Raw genomic sequence first — 17375 nt, forward strand, 5'->3', positions numbered from 1 at the left:
ATAAAATTATCCATGGTGCAACTCCGGTATTTTAAATTATATGTAAGCGCTAGGAGCCTCACTTTGTATGTGGTTTGCCTCAAATTTTGTTCTTCAGTCATCAGAAAAATTCCCTCTCTCCTCATTGTCTATCTTCCCATCACATTTATTCTTACCGTGTTTACTTTAATTTCAGGGTTTCATATAACTAAAGTTTCATTGATGAAAGACGAATTTACTGTAAACTGTTCGGCTGATTTTAAAGTATTTAAAGGAGAACAAAGCTGTATTAAACGCCGTGCCACACTCCTTCTCAATGAAATAAAAGACGCTGCTAACAAAAGCTCAGCCAATTTTGAAGATTTTCAAGCACACTGGTCCAGAGATGCCCATAACAGAAAAGAGGAGTTACTGGACGAGGTTGTCTTTTATTTCAACTTTTTCTCTCGCCTTTGGGCTCCCATCAGTTTAGGAATAAAACAGATCAAATTTAAAATGCAGAGTTTCGAAGCCAAATTGTAAGCAAAATCTATTCTTACGAATTCTTGGAAAAGTAACATATATATAGATATATATATATATAGCCGTAAATGGGTTGAAAAAACGCGTTAAGAGCCTTAATTTTAGTGAAAAAAATCCCCTGACTGACGGCATAAGATAACGTAAGATAACGTGTATTTCAAGCCAAAATGTGGCCATGTACAAAAATAGCATACAAGATTAACAAATTACAGCACTCGTCACAATAATAAAGAAAAAAAAATAAAAATAAAATAAAAACTACCCTCTTCTTTTTACAAAATACTCATCAAGATATCTTCCCACTAGACAAATAAATGACGACGTACTTCTCAAGGCATCAGGAAGCAGCACTCCATCATTCCGAAATAAATTTTCCCTTACCCCCAAAAGACCTGGACAACGACTCAGACAATGCTCCAAATTCTCCTCCTCTTCTTGGCAAAGAGGGCAAGCAAACCTGCCATGCGGGATACTTTTCCTCCTCTCAAAAACTTTCAACCTCGAACGAATCGGAAGGCAAATAGATCGTAGCTGCATCCAATATGTAACGTATCTAGACGGTAAATTTAACTTAAAATAAAATTCCTGACCATAAATTATCTTAACCTCTTTATAATACCTTAAAGTTTCCGAATTCTTAATCTCCTCACCCGATTTCTGTATCGTCTGGTTCTCCAGCACCCGCTTAATTTCCTTGTCCAACTATAATTGATGACTAGTTGGTCCAAGGCCATTATTCCATGCGAAAGAAAACTCTGTCTTATCCAATACCTCTTTAACTTTAAAAGGCCAATATCTATTCCTATGTAGCTGAAGTAGCTCATCATATGCAGCCTTAAAATAACCTAGCTGAAGGCTGTCTAACTGGGCAGAGTTCTCATGTCCCCAGATTTCTGCCCCGTAATGGAGAATCGGCATAATCTTAGATAAAAAAAAGTCCTCTTATGCAAAGACAAATTCTTTATTCCACTAATTTTATTCCTGAAAAGTGAAAATGTTGCAGCTCTTCCCCTATTTAACACTTCTTTAATATGAGAACTCCATCCACCATTACTTTGGAAGATATTACCCAAATACTTTATTTTTTCAACTACTTCCATTTGTTGTCCTCCAAATACCAATATATTATCTATTTTTTCATTCCTTTTACTGAAAACGACCACTTTAGATTCCATAACGTTAATCCGTAACTTTTTCATTTGTAAATATTCCTCAATTAAATCAAGTAATATCTGAAGCTCCCTTACCAATGCAGTGTCATCCGCAAATAATAACACCGAAAAATTAATTTTTCCAAGACACAGCTTTGGAGCCTTTATTTTCCAGAAACTCCCTCATATCATTCAAAAACAAACCGAAAAGTTTCAGGGACATGGTGCTGCCCTGCTTCACTCCTTTATTAAGGTCAAATAACCTGGAGAATCCCAAACCTGCAACCCTGACCATAGACTTAGTCCCAGAATACATACCAACAAATAAACGAATAAAACTTAAAGGTAGACCTACATCTCTTAAACACTTTTCAAGGAGAACTCTATCTACATTGTCGAATGCCTTTCTTAAGTCTAGAAACGCAACACACAGCTTATTTCTACCTGCTCCATGCTTCTCTATCAGAGCACATGACCCAAATGCTCTATCTGACGTACTATACCCTTTCCTGAAACCCCCAAAACCTCTTTAATTACCCCATAACCCTCCAACCATTCATTCAACCGATTGTCCGCAATCTTTTCTTAAATTTTACTACGTGCAGGTGCTAATGCTATCAACCTATAGCTATCATGATCACTAGGACTACCTTTCTTAAATAGAGGGACCATAATCGATACTTTCCATAGGGAAGGCCATACACCACTATTTATAATTTTATTAAAAATATTCACTAAAACTAGCAAAAAAAAAACAAGAAACCTTTTCAACAAAACTGCTGGTATACCATCCATTCCTGACCCTGATCCTCCCTTCATCTTCTTAACTACATTCCTAACTTCATCTGAGGTTACCTCGTTCACTAACTCATAAACTTTTTCTTTCATCGGAAACTGCGGAGCAACCCTTGATTCTTCACTATCAAGGACACTAAAATCTCCATCTATACTGTCAAGAAAACTAGGCCAAGTATCAGCTTCAGGGATTTGTAATTGGCCTTTTCCTTGTCCATTCTCCTGCCTTATTCCTGACCAAAATTGCTTTGTATTTCCTACCATATAAGCCTTCTCTATCCCTTTCTGTTCCTCTCTAATTTTCTCCCGTTTTTTCCTCCGTTTTAGCCTATTATATTCCCTTCTCCTTTCCTTAAACCGTAAAAACAAACTCTGCCTTTCTTCCTCTACAGAGCAAGCTTTTACCAAATCTTATAACTCCCCCAACTCCTTTTTAAAAGAACTGCATTCATCATCAAAACAAACTATGTTTCCTTTTCATATTTGGTTTCTCTGACACACGAGCACACTCATAAATCACAAAACCCAAATCTTCCAAAATTTCATCTATATCTCTTGTTTCATCATGCAGACTCTCAACTTTCTCAATTATTTCAGACCTCAAAAACTCCTCTTTCATCAACTTCAGCTCCTCTGTACTTCATTCACCCTTTAAAAACTTCCCTGTAAAACAAAGATCCTTTGTAATCCTACTAGTAGGACTATCACCTTTTTTATTCCTTGGAACTCCTCTTCCAAGGCAAAGCTTAATTTCAACTGGTAAGTAGTCAGAGCCTACAACCCTAAGAACCTCAACATCAACTGTCAGGGCCACAAGTTCAATACCAACAAAAACATAATCAATTACACTAGGGTTTTTCCCCGACATACAGGTAAACTCCTCCTCCCCATCCTTCCCAAATCTTTCAATTTCTTAACTAATGCATTGTGTGAACACAGTTCCAGAAGCCTTTTACCCCAACAATTAACCCTTCTTTCAATATCTTTTTTCCTTCTAGATGTCTTATAAATATCAGGTATCAGGTCCGGCGTATCAACAAATGAAACTTGATTAATCTCCTTACATATTCCCGTATAAGCATTGAAGTCCCCCACCACCAAAAAATAATCCTTATTAAAACGTGTTCGCAATTGCCTATGCTCTTCCTCTAATAAATCCCATGTCACTTCTACTACATACGAACTATTCTGGGGGGCAATATACACGGCACCTAAAATCAAACTTTTATCACTAACAAGATGAATCCGAACCCATATAATATTCTCCGAGACACTAGAAATTCGAGAATGTTCACGGAAATGACCTTGCTGAATTAACAACAAAATACCTCCATAATATCTCATATTCTTTGCTGGTTTACGCGCCACATTTTCTGCCCAGTATCCTTCAAAATAAGGCACTGTATCGTCACTTAAAGCTCTTTTAAAAGATACAAAAACTACTTATTTAACACAAAAATTTCGTTTTTATTGGGCACTAAGTAAAGAAAAACCACACTGAATCAGGCAGCAGAGTCTCTCAAACACCTTACAGATGTTTTAAAAGATACAAAAACTACTTATTTAAGACAAAAATTTCGTTTTTAATGGGCACCAAGTAAAGAAAAACCACACGGAATCAGGCAACTGAGTCTCTCAAATCCCTTAAAGCTCTTTTAAAAGATACAAGAACTACTTATTTAACACAACAATTTTGTTTTTAATGGACAGCAAGTAAAGAAAGACCACACGTAATCAGGCAACCGAGTCTCTAAAACCCCGTAAAGCTCTTTTAAAAGATACAAGAACTACTTATTTAACACAAAAATTTTGTTTTTATTGGATAGCAAGTAAAGAAAAACAACACGGAAAAGCCCTTATAATAGCATAGGAAGGAACATAAGCTCCTGGAATAGCATAGGAAGGGAACATAAACCCTTATAATAGCATGGGAGGGAACATAAGCCTTTAAAATAGCATGGGAATTCCTATACACGCAAGCAAATAACATGGGAATTCCTATACACTCAATCAAATACCCTGGGTATTACTATACAAGAAAGAAAATACCATGGGAGTTACTATACATGCAAGCAAATAACATTGGTATTCCTATACAGGCAAGCAAATAAAATGGGAATTCCTATACAAGCAAGCAAATAACATGGTAATTTCTATACACGCAAGCAAATAACACGTGAATTCCTATACACTCAAGCAAATAACATGTGAATTCCTATACACGCAAGCAAATAACATGGGAATTCCTATAAACGCAAGCAAATAACATGGGAATTCCTATACATGCAAGCAAATAACTTGGGAACTCCTATACACGAACGCAAATAACATGGGAATTCCTATACATGCAAGCAAATAACATGGGAATTCCTATACACGCAAGCAAATAACATGGGAATTCCTATACACGCAAGCAAATAACATGGGAATTCCTATACATACAAGCAAATAACATGGGAATTCCTATACATGCAAGCAAATAACATGGGAATTCCTATACACGCAAGCAAAAAAGTTCTTTAGCAATTGACATGTAAAAAATATGTCACGACATGAAATCGAATTAGCATGTAACCAGACTATACCCACCAAACCAGATTATACTCACCAAACCAGATTATACCCACCAAACCAGACTACTCTCTTTGAAAAGGTGTATACGTCTCGTAGATAAAGGTCATTCAACCCCAAGAGGCAAGCAAATAACATGGTCCTATGGCAGTACGCAAATAACATAGAAATTGCTATATGTCCCGTAGAATTCCTTGCTATATGTCCCAGCAAATTCAATATGTACATACTACTTATATAGCAGGATTAATAGGTTCGAAGTTATATAGGACAACATTACATCTTCTCAGTTCTTCATTAAATGCGCCAGCCCGCATGGTAGCTGCTCGTAAATTCTTCCGGAGCATCTCAATTTCTCCTTTAATCTCTTCACAAGTTTTGGCATTGTCAGATAGTTTTTGGTTCAAACAAGAAAACTGGCTTTCAACTGATGTAACCTTCACTAAAACTTCCGGAAAAGTCTTTTCAGTAGCCTCAATTAATCGTGGTATCAGATCTAGCTTGAAATTAATTTCCTATAAAAACTGAGCACTGGCTGAACCCTAAGGCATAGCCTCGGTTAAAGCTATAGTCGCTCCGTTTGAGTTATTCATTTTTCAAAAATTTCAGTCCTCCCACACACTGCTTACGTATTCCTGCTTCAGTGATCCAAATCACGATGAATAATCATATAATTGCCTGCCACTAAACAATAGAAAAAGAGTATTTGAAAGAAAAAGGGTGGCCCCAGATGCAGATGCGAATTACTCTTGCCCCCGATGTAGCCTAGGTATTGAGGATGTGGCCCATATTCTCGCCGAGTGTCAGCAATTTTCTCTATTAAGGGGAAAGTATTTTGAGGGTGGTAACTTGGAGTTCCCAGGGATCCTGAACACGACTGTAAGAAGGACAATCAGGCAGTTACGTAAATATGTAAATGAAGCGTTGACATCAATGAGTGAAATTTGATATTTATGTTATTTTTCTTGTTGAGTATAATTAAGAATACTTTTCTGTATGGCCTGTTTTTTTGGCTTATAATATATTATTATTATTATTATTATATAAATAACAGTACAGAGATATCATCACAAGAGTCTAAATTCTATTTCGTATTTCACTTGCAAGAACGCTGAATGACAACAAATTTTCATTCAGCGAAGTGATTTATATTTATTTAGCTAAGTATAAAATACCAAGTGTAATGAGTCTTTTGCAGAAGGTGTTTTCAGAAGTTTCATAATACTTACAGGACAAGTGAATAACCTAGACCACGAAGAACAAAGAAATATACAGTTAGATTACTTGTGACAACGACAATTTCAACGAGTCAAAATTGAAAGAGAAGAACAAAGAAATATCTGTTAGAAGAAAAATTTGGCTAGAAGATAAGCGGTAGCGAGAATCAGAACTTGTCAAAAATACTTTGGATAATTGGCATCCTGGGATTTTCTGGCCTACAAAAAGAATATACATACAGCATGAGTTTAAGAAAACTCTTCTCCCTGCCCCAGAAGTGAGCGTATAGTTTTATATCTATGACCCATGCAACATTACAAAACGAACATAAATAAGTAAAAAATACCAAATGTAATCAGTCAATCTACAAAAAGCGTTTTGAGCAGTTTCATAATGCCTAGAGGACATATGAACAACCTACACCATCAAATGTGACAAGACCAATCCGAGCAGCTAAGCTAAAGGTATTGAAAAAATAAACGTCTAAAATAATTTTTTGCGAAAATGAAGAACAAATAAATACACAGTTAGAAACTTGCGTCAGCGACAATTACAAGTAATCAAAAAGAAAAGTGAAGAACAATGAAATATCCGGTTGCAATACATGCGACAAAGAGATGTACAGCGAATTAAAAATGATAATGAAGAACAATGAAATATCCGGTTACAATACATGCGACAAAGAGATGTACAGCGAATTAAAAATGATAGTGAAGAACAAAGATATATGCGGCTAAAAGATATGCCACAGCTAGAACAAAGAAATGTGCGGTTGGAAAAAAAGCGGTAGCAAGAATTACAACCGATAGCCGGAAAGCAAGTATCAGAACATGCTAAAAATCAAGTGAAGAAACAAAAATTGTGCTCTTAGAAGAAAAGCGACAGTAAAAATCAGAACGAGTCGAAATCGAAGTGAAGAAGAAAGAAATATTACGTTAGAAGAGCAAGGCCATCACAATCATCGACGCCAACAAGATCCGAGGGCCATGGCCCAGCCCCGAAATTGGCTACTGAGTCTTTTCTTAAAACTGGTATCTTGAGATTATGGCCTTAAAAAGAGATCTAAAAAGGTTACAACTTAAAGGAAGAATTTGTATTTTCCCCAGGGTGGCTGTATTGAACCAATGGTGACGCCATGACATCAATAAGAGGTTCACATCGTCTACGGTTCGAATACAAGCAACAATGGGTATACAACCCTGCCGTTTAGCCGTACCGGGGCCGGGCCTCGAAATCGGCTACGTAGTTTTTTTTTCTTAAAACTGGCCTATTGACAATTCAGGCCACAATAAGGAACTAAATAGGTCACAAGTTTAAGAAAGAATTTGAATTAGTCCAAGGGTAGTTGTATCATGTCGGGGGCCAGTGACGTTGCCGCCGGGCTGCCGGTAGTATATATATATATATATATATATATATATATATATATATATATATATATATATATATATATATATATATATATATATATATATATATATATATATATATATATATATATATATATATATATATATATATATATATATATATATATATATATATATATATATATATATATATATATATATATATATATATATATATATATATATATATATATATATATATATATATATATATATATATATATATATATATATATATATATATATATATATATATATATATATATATATATATATATATATATATATATATATATATATTAAAAAGCTGATATATGTTAAAAAGCTGATAAACTGTTAGACATAATCAAAAAAAGGGTAAATTAAAGAAAGTCGAACAGCATGGTCGGCCTCAAACCTCAGAAGGACAGGACCCCAAGTCGGAGCAATACCTTGCCCGTTTACTCAGAAAAATAACATAAATAGACTTAAATCCTGGGAAGCCCCTCTAATCTGTAGGAATCAAAAGTTGAAATTAGGTATAAAAAATGTTACGAACTAAAAACAAAAAAGTTGAAGAGGACGGGCGGCCCCAAACCCTATAAGGGCCCCAAGATGGGCGAGACCCATCCTGTTTCCTTATGCAATGTCGTCTCCTATGTGTCTCTACGATGTCGTGAGTTGCTCCCATGATGTATACCCCACGACTTAAAAATATGTACGCCAAGGTAAAATAAAAGCAAAAGATCTAAATTAAAGAAAGTTGAATAGGGTTCGTGCTCCCAAACCCCAGCAGGGCCCATAGATGGGTTAGGCTCATCTTATGTCCTTATACGATGCGATATCGTGAGGGGTCTCCTGTGTCCATACACGATGTCGTGAGGTACCCCCTATCTCGTTGACCTGAAAACTTGTACACTAAGGTAAAATATAAGCAAAAAGGCCTAAATTAAAGAATGTTGAATAGGACGCATGCTCCCAAAACCCAGAAGGGCCAGCGCCCTTGAGACTGAGCCGTATAATCTCATCTGTTTGATCCGAAAAATAATAAGAATATTCCAAGATGAACAAAATATAATAAACAAGACATAACCGAAAGAAAAAAGAACGTACTAACAGAACAAAGATTATTGTCTGTGAAAGGCAAAGTAATGTTATTTCCTCGAGATTAAATCGCGCGTGTTTCAACCAGACGAATTTGCAAGATGAGGGTAAATGATTCACTTATGAAATTAGCTCTCAGTGTTGATTGAATAGGACATTCCTTCTTAGAAAGCAAAGTTTATGGGTTCTTAGTTGTTAAGGAGAAAAATGTTACGCATCGCACGTTATCCCGCAATACGCAACGATGATTTGCCCCCTATTATCCTTTCCTCGGGGAGTAGTTCACACCCCCTTACAACCCTCCCCCCCTCTCCCGGTACGGCCTTGGCTCTTCCTTTTGGAGGGTTTACCTCTTCTTAAAATATATTTGTATTGTCTTTTCAGTGTCTCATCGCACAGTACTCATTATCCGTTGACATGAATAAGGAAATAGATGACAACCTCAATGCTATTAAGCGGATCACGGATGTTTATCAAATTGAAAATAAGAACAATATAGAACTTTACGACCAACTGAAAATCAAGACTGATGTATTAGAAAAGGAGCTAAGTCATCAAGAATCAAAAATAGGATTTTTAACAGTAGGTTGAACATTGTCATTTTCAAGTATTTGGGAAATGTGGTAGTTCTTCGTAACCTAAAGGACTGCATTGTACTTCTTATGTTTTCTATGGTTAATCCTAAAAAGACTCTAAAGATTCCCATAAAGCTGTACTCGAAGTTCAATACCTATACTATCTCTTGGAATTTTGGTTTTACCACGTTGGTCAAACTTTAGTTGTCGAATGACCCTAATCCTAGACAGAAAATAGATATTCCATATGGGAATGGGGAACCGTTAAAATCAAATAATTGGCAGTACCCTATACTACCCAATAGGATAACCTGGCTTTGGGTCATAATCTTAATTTTGCTTGAGTTTGGGATATATCTCTCAGTTTCTTTAATTAGAAATTGTTACGGTACTAAATTCTTGCTACGGAAATCACTAAATTCTTCCCCTAAAACTAGACTCTGTTATAAGCGGCACTATTTAATGCTCCGTGTTTCCTCTTGTTATTCGCAACGAAAAAGCTAAGTTACTAAGTGGTCTATACCGTCTAACATAAATACGCTCTAAGACCACGCTGGCGAAAGAAAGACCACGCTGGCGTTTGACAAAAAGAAACATAATTAAAGATAAGAAAACGTAGTTAAAAAAATAATTAGCAAATATTAATTTCAGTTAATTTCAGCAAATGGAAAAAAGAAGCCAAAAGACAATAGCAGATATTGGCAAGGACCTCCGCCAAGTCGTGTTTAGTGTTCGTCAAATAAAAAAAAAGTTTTTCTACTGAAAGTAAGGAACAACATTAAAACTTAAAACAAACAGAAATTATTACGTATATGGGGGGGGGGTTGTCCCCTTCTTAAAACCTCATTCTTCACGCTAAAGTTTTTTATTAGTTTTAAAAAAGCTTCTTTTTGTTTTAAATAAAAAGCCCTTGTATTTCAAGAGTCGTTCCTAACCTAACCTAACCCCCATGAAAACTTCCTCCATGGAAAGATCGTCCCTCATAACTCCGACCCCATCCCCCCCCCCGCAACCAGAAAAAAATCCCCCTGAAAATGTCTGTATACTTCCCAATAACCAATACTATATGTAAACATTGGGTAAAGGTCATAACTTTCAGCCCTCCAACCGGGGACTTTGTGGGATTAAGTCATCCTAAAAGACATAGTTATCATATTGTTGACCATGCTGAACAAAATGGCTATCTCAAACTTTTTATCGGGTGGCTTTGGGAAAATAAATGAGCGTTGCAAGGCGTCTAGTTGCCCTCCATTTTTTTGTTCACTTAAAAAGGGCACTAGAACTTTTAATTTGCGTTCGAATGACCCCTCCCACGATATTCTAGGACCAATGGGTCAATACGATCACCCCTGGAAAAAAAATCAACAAAAAAACAAATAAACACGCATCCATGATCATTCTTCTGGCAAAAAAAAAACAAAATTCCACATTTTTGCAGGTAGGAGCTTGAAACCTCTACAGTAGAGTTCTCTGATAAGCTGAATCTGATGGTATGATTTTCATTGAGGTTCAATAAATTTCAGGAGGTCTTTCCCCCTTTTTCAAAATCAGGCAAATTTTCTCAGGCGCGTAACTTTGGATTGGTAGACTAAACTTGATGAAACTTATATATTTGAAATCAACATTAAATTCTGATACTTTTGATGTATCTATTGGGATAAAAATTCCGTTTTTTAGAGTTTCGGTTATTATTGAGCCAGGTCGCTCCTTACTTACAGTTTGTTACCACTAACTGTTTGATTTAGTTTAGAAACAACACTGTCATGATCTTTTTTGTTTTACGAAATAACAGTAGAGTTCATCTATGAAATTCTATGGAAGCTATAGGAAAAAATTTCTGTGGAAGCTCTACACCTTTTCAAAAAGAGTGAGTACCCCCCTCACATGGCCTTCCATTTTTACGGGACGTATAGGAATTACCATGCTATTTGCTGACGGCCATAGGACCATGCAATTCTACGGGACCTCTACACCTCTTCAAAGAGAGTGAGCATCCTGTCACACCAAATTTCCTTAGTACCTTTCCAGGCAAAGTGATCAAAAACACGCCTTTAGCAACTTTGTTGATCATAACATGTTTTTTTTTGTTTTTTTTGGCAGTTGACATTTTTTTTTCTGATAACAAGTACCATTCATTATGATCGTAGCTCAATATTGGCTCGTTTTATATATTTCAGCTTGTCTATTCATTTGTGTTAAATAAAAATCTTGAATCTGGAAAATGAAAACATAAGTATTTAAACAAAATGTACGATGCTGCTAATTAAAGAGTAGCAGGCTACACTCAGAATTGTTTGATTGACATATGCTGTTAAATCACTTTACGTAAAAGCTAACTCTATTTGCAGAAACAAAAGGGTAAGGGATTCGCGAATTGGAGTGTATCAACGATATTAATTGAATAATAGGGAAAAAACAGAGCTATATATTATTTGCGAATTGGAATCATATGAAGGTGGAGAAAAAGGGTTAAACTGATTAGCAGTTAAGGTAGCCCCGAAGGGCTTGTTAACTCAGGCAACTTGTTATACATTTGAGACAACATCAATCTATGAAAATGGTTAATGATGATAGAATGACATTGTAAGTTGACCTCGCTTTACCTTTCCGATGTGTTCTGTATAATACACAAGTGGTGTTTGAACAGTGTTGTCAATTTAAAATAGGGTCTAACGTTATAGTATACTAAAAAGTTGATACTTTTTAAGTATCAGATGAGATGTCAAAAGAGAGATGTAGATGGCAAGAAAAGAATTTTAATAAAGAAATTCAGAAAAAACCTTAGAAATCCTTGCAAATCAAGTAGTAAGGTGCATGTGAGTACGAACCATCAAGGATCATAAGCACCAACGACCCTAACCACCAGAGACCTCAACCCCCCAAAGATCCCCTATCCCCACACTCGAAGGGTGCCCCCTATGGAAAAATATTGTTTGTAGTAGCACTTTTTTTTATTGGACTAAATTTTTTTTTTTACTTCGAAATTATTCAACTTTTTTTCTTTAACGCATCTTAAAATGACATGAAATATGCTTATGGCTCTAACAATTGTACTCTATGCTTGCTCAGAGACACGATGCGGCTTTTCCAATGGTACTCTATGTCCATTTATCGACACTACCTTGTTTGTTGGATGTATTAGATTAGTATTTTTTACAAACTGGAACAATAAACACAACTCATATCTCTAAGAAGTAAAGATGAAACATTTTAAGAAAATATGTTCACATGATTGTGTTATTGTAGCATTGAACGCTGACAAGGAGAAGTATTTAAACTATGAAATAAGTACAAGTGGTAGCACCATCAGAAACGTATAAGTGCATGGTCATGACGGTAAGGAAATAAATTTCTTTGGAGTACCAAAAAAAATCCATTGTACAAATGGTGGATATACGAGATTGAGATCTTCGGAGAGGATTGCACTCAAAGAGAATGCCAATATAAAAATAATAGTTGATGAAGAAGGGCATCTTCTTGCTAGTACTTGTGGCAACATGTTACCCAGTGTTTAACCATGTCGTCAGCTTTCGGGTATTAGCATTAAAATGAAAGCAAAGACGAAAAGAAAGGCCTACTCTTGTACTAATATCATAAACAATATCTTGTCTACGTGCCGTAACTGTTACCTGTGTAAAAATAGTGTGATAATAGACAGTGAAGTTGCCAGAAAAATAAAAAGGGTATTGGCAGAAAATACCACTAAGGAATATAAAGATGAATTGATGAAAAACAAAGTACCAGCAAACGTTACTACCATTGATCAAAAAGTCAATGAACCAAATAATACTAAAGACGAAAAGTATATTGAGCCTGTCGATGACACACCTGTAAAAATTGTGTATGACTCAAAATGGAATAATCATTATTCTACTGATTACGAACTAAGAGAAGACAACAGCTATAGTATCAAGAGAGAACATGGTGAACTATTTTATGGAACAGATTCAAAATGTCCAAAGTTGTTCATTGATACTAATAATGTATAATAATAATATATTTTTTGTATTAATATCCTACATGACATTATTTCATTAAAAATATGTTATACATTACATTGTTATGTGTTCATTATTTTTAGAGTAAGCCAGCATATCAAACGTTTAGAATGTCTATTAAAACATCGGAGATGTAAGAAAAGGAATTCGCATACATCATATGTCGGATAGATAGGTTAACATAGAGAAAATCTAAGCATAAGAATGAATAAATTCTCTATCAACATCTATTGACAGATACTTGGGATAGCTTTGATGGAATCTAATTATCAGAGTGAATAAATTCTTTATCAATGTCTTTTGACAGATACGTTTGATAAAACTGATATAATTTAAATATCGAATTTAATACATTTTTTATTAATATTCGTTATCGATATCATTTGTCAGGTACATCGGATAGCATTAACAAAATCTATCTATTAGAATGAACAAATTCTCTATCATCAGCCGTTGTCAGATTTGTCATTATGAAAAAATTGTGTGTAAGTAACAAACTCTTTCTTGAATTCAACTCTTGCTTACACAATACAGAAATTACAAAAAAAAAAAGTTGTAATTTCCAGACTTCATTTGCATGCAATAGATACCGAGAGTTCTATGACTCCTCCCCACAATGAATTCTAATGGTTGTATGACTCCTCTCCACAATGAATTAAAATGGTTTTAGGAGTCATCCCCCTAGCCATAACTCCATTCAACCTTGGGCGAAGGTATAAAAGCTTGGTGAAGTACTTCTCTACGTAAAAACTACATTAATAGCTTCCAAGATGATAGAAGTATATGACACAGAATTTATTGGTTAAAAAAAATCTTCTTGTTGTGTTCTATTCGAATGCACGTTTTAATTATTGTCTACGGAACTCGAAGCAATTGACTGTTATCATTAGATAGTGAACTATAATATGTTTGAGTATGATAAAAGCTTGTGGAGTACTACATTACGTTATATGAACAGACTGGGATTCTACGATAGAGTGATTACGCCACTTAATAATAGTGGTAAGGAACTGAGAAATGTTAAGGAGGAAGTCAGTGAAATTTGCAGCTTTTTCGGGGTTGAAGCACACTATGTAAAGGGTAATGTACCTACAGATAAAGTTTTAATGCAAAAGTGTGACCCTAGGATTCCATTTTTCTATCTAGAAGAATTTAAGTGTCCTAAATTTGAAGGAGGCTTGTCACCGTCCTGAAGACGAGGTTAGGTTCTTCGCGCAGTGGATACCTAAGGACATACCTGATCGTGAAAAATGCATGAGACACGGTGAACTTTAAGTAGTATTTTTATGTAAATATGTGTTTTGTCTCAAAAAATCTATTAATTTGTTTAAGCAATAAATATCTTTAAGCCTAACCCGTCTTTATTCTTTAGAATAGTTCTATTCATTTCATTAAATTACGAAGAAATTGTAAGTAAGTAATAATTTCTTTCTTGAACTCGCCACTTGGATACACAATGCAGAAATTCCATTCAAGAAATTATGAAGAAATTGTAAGTAAGCAGTAAATTCTTTCTTGAATCCCACAGGCATACAAAAACACATATAAATATATGGATTCAGGCATACAAACCGACAGAGACAGGCATTGAGATGGGCAAACACCCGCCCAGACACATAAGCAGAAGAAGTGAGGGAGACAAAAACATGTATAAATATATGGATTCTGACATACAAACCGACATTGAGATAGGCAAACATCCGCCCAATCACATAAGTAGAGGAAGTGAGAGAGACAAAAACACATATAAATGTAAGGATTCTGACATACAAAGCAACAATCACAGGCATTGAGATTGGCAAACACCCGCCCAGACACATAAGTAGAGGAAGTGAGGGAGACAAAAACACGTATAAATATATGGATTCTGACATACAATTCGACATTGAGATAGGAAAACATCCGCCCAATCGCATAAGCAGAGGAAGTGAGAGAGATAAAAACACATATAAATGTAATGATTCTGACATACAAAGCAACAATCGCAGGCATTGAGATAGGCAAACACCCGCCCCAGACACATAAGTAGAGGAAGTGAAAGACACAAAAAACCTATATAAATATATAGATTCTGACATACGAATTGACAAAGACAGTCACTGAGATAAGCAAACATCCGCCCAGACACATAGGCAAGGAGAGTGAGAGAGACAAAAACACTTGCAAATATATTGATTCAGGCATACAAACCGACAATGACAGGCATTGAGATAGGCAAACACCCACCCAGACCCATAAGCAAAGGAAGTGAGGGAGACAAAAACACATATAAATAAATGGATTCTGACATACAAACCAACAAAGACAGGCAAACATCCGCCCAGACACATAAGCCGAGGAAGTGAGAGAGACAAAAACACATATAAATATATAGATTCTGACATACAAATCGACAAAGACAGGTATTGAGATAAGCAAACATCCGCCCAGACACATAGGCAAGGAGGGTGAGAAAGAAAAAAAACATGCAAATATATTAATTCAGGCATACAAACCGACAGAGACAGGCATTGAAATAGGCAAACACCCGCCCAGACACATAAGCAGAGGAAGTGAGGGAGAAAAAAATACATATAAATATATGGATTCAGGCATACAAACCGACTGAAACAGGCACCGAGATAAACAAACACCCGCCCAGACACATAAGCGGAGGAAGTGAGAGAGACAAAAACACATATAAATAAATGGATTCTGACATACAAACCAACAATGACAGGCATTGAGATAGGTAAACTCTCGCTCAGACGCACAGTCTTAGTGAGAGAGAAATATCCAAAAATTTAGGTTGATCTAGGTTCACTTAGAGTGGCTTGCCACTCTAAGTGAACCTAGATCAACCCAACTTTTTGGATATCTCTCACTTCCTCTGCTTATGTGTCTGGCCGGTGTTTGCCTATCTCAATGCCTGTCTCTGTCGGTTTGTATGCCTGAATCAATATATTTGCATGTTTTTTTGTCTCTCTCCCCCTCCTTACCTATGTGTCTGGGCGGAAGTTTGCTTATCTGAAAGCCAGTCTTTGTCGATTTGTATGTCAGAATCTATATATTTATAGGTGTTTTTGTCTCTCTCACTTCCTCTGCTTATGTGTCTGGGGGCGGATGTTTGACTATCTCAATGCCTGTCTTTGTCGGTTTGCATGTCAGAATCCATATATTTATATGTGTTTTTGTCTCCCTCACTTCCTCTGCTTATGTGTCTGGGCGGGTGTTTGCCCATCTCAATGCCTGTCTCTGTAGGTTTGTATGCCTGAATCAATATATTTGCATGTGTTTTTGTCTCTCTCACTCTCCTTACCTATGTGTCTGGGCGGATGTTTGTTTATCTCAGTGACTGTTCTTGTCGATTTGTATGTCAGAATCTATATATTTATATATGTTTTTTGTCTTTTTCACTTCCTCTACTTATGTGTCTGGGGCGGGTGTTTGCCTATCTCTATGCCTCTAATTGTTCCTTTGTATGTCTTAATCTATAAATTTATGTGTGTTTTGTCACTTTCACTCTCCTTGCCTCTTTGTCTGGGCGGATGTTTGGCTATCTCAATGCCTGCGATCTTTGCTTTGTATGCCTGAATCCTTATATTTATATGTGTTTTTGTCTCTCTCACTTCCTCTGCTTATTTGATTGGGCGGATGTTTGCCTATCTCAATGTCGGTTTGTATGTCAGAATCCATATATTTATACGTGTTTTTGTCTCCCCCACTTCCTCTGCTTATGTGTCTGGGCGGGTGTTTGCCTATCTCTATGCCTGTCTCTGTTGGTTTGTATGTCTGAATCAATATATTTGCATGTGTTTTTTTCTCTCTCACTCTCCCTGCCTATGTATCTGGGCGGATGTTTGCTTATCTCAATGCCTGTCTTTGTCGATTTGTATGTCAGAATCTATATATTTATATGTGTTTTTGTCTCTCTCACTTCCTCTGCTTATTTGTCTGGGATGGATGTTTGCCTATCTCAATGCCTGTCTTTCTCGGTTTGTATGTCAGAATCCATATATTTATATGTGTTTTTGTCTCCGTCACTTCCTCTGTTTATGTGTCTGGGCGGGTGTTTTCCTATCTCAATGCCTGTCT

General features: G+C 36.0%; 1 protein-coding gene across 1 annotated transcript in view; it reads left to right on the forward strand.

The window, feature by feature from the left end:
- LOC148942090 (dynein regulatory complex subunit 2-like) overlaps positions 1–17375 on the forward strand; it is a 199076-nt gene that overhangs the window by 110595 nt on the left and 71106 nt on the right. Inside the window, exons 4-5 of the mRNA XM_089103498.1 lie at positions 176–399; positions 9113–9310. Coding sequence (XP_088959624.1) covers positions 176–399; positions 9113–9310 — 422 coding nt within the window. The remainder of the gene's footprint in view (positions 1–175; positions 400–9112; positions 9311–17375) is intronic.

Source organism: Artemia sp. Qi Xiang Cuo, chromosome 17 (assembly GCF_049724085.1).
Source record: "Artemia sp. Qi Xiang Cuo chromosome 17, ASM4972408v1, whole genome shotgun sequence".
Lineage (NCBI taxonomy): Eukaryota > Metazoa > Arthropoda > Branchiopoda > Anostraca > Artemiidae > Artemia > Artemia sp. Qi Xiang Cuo.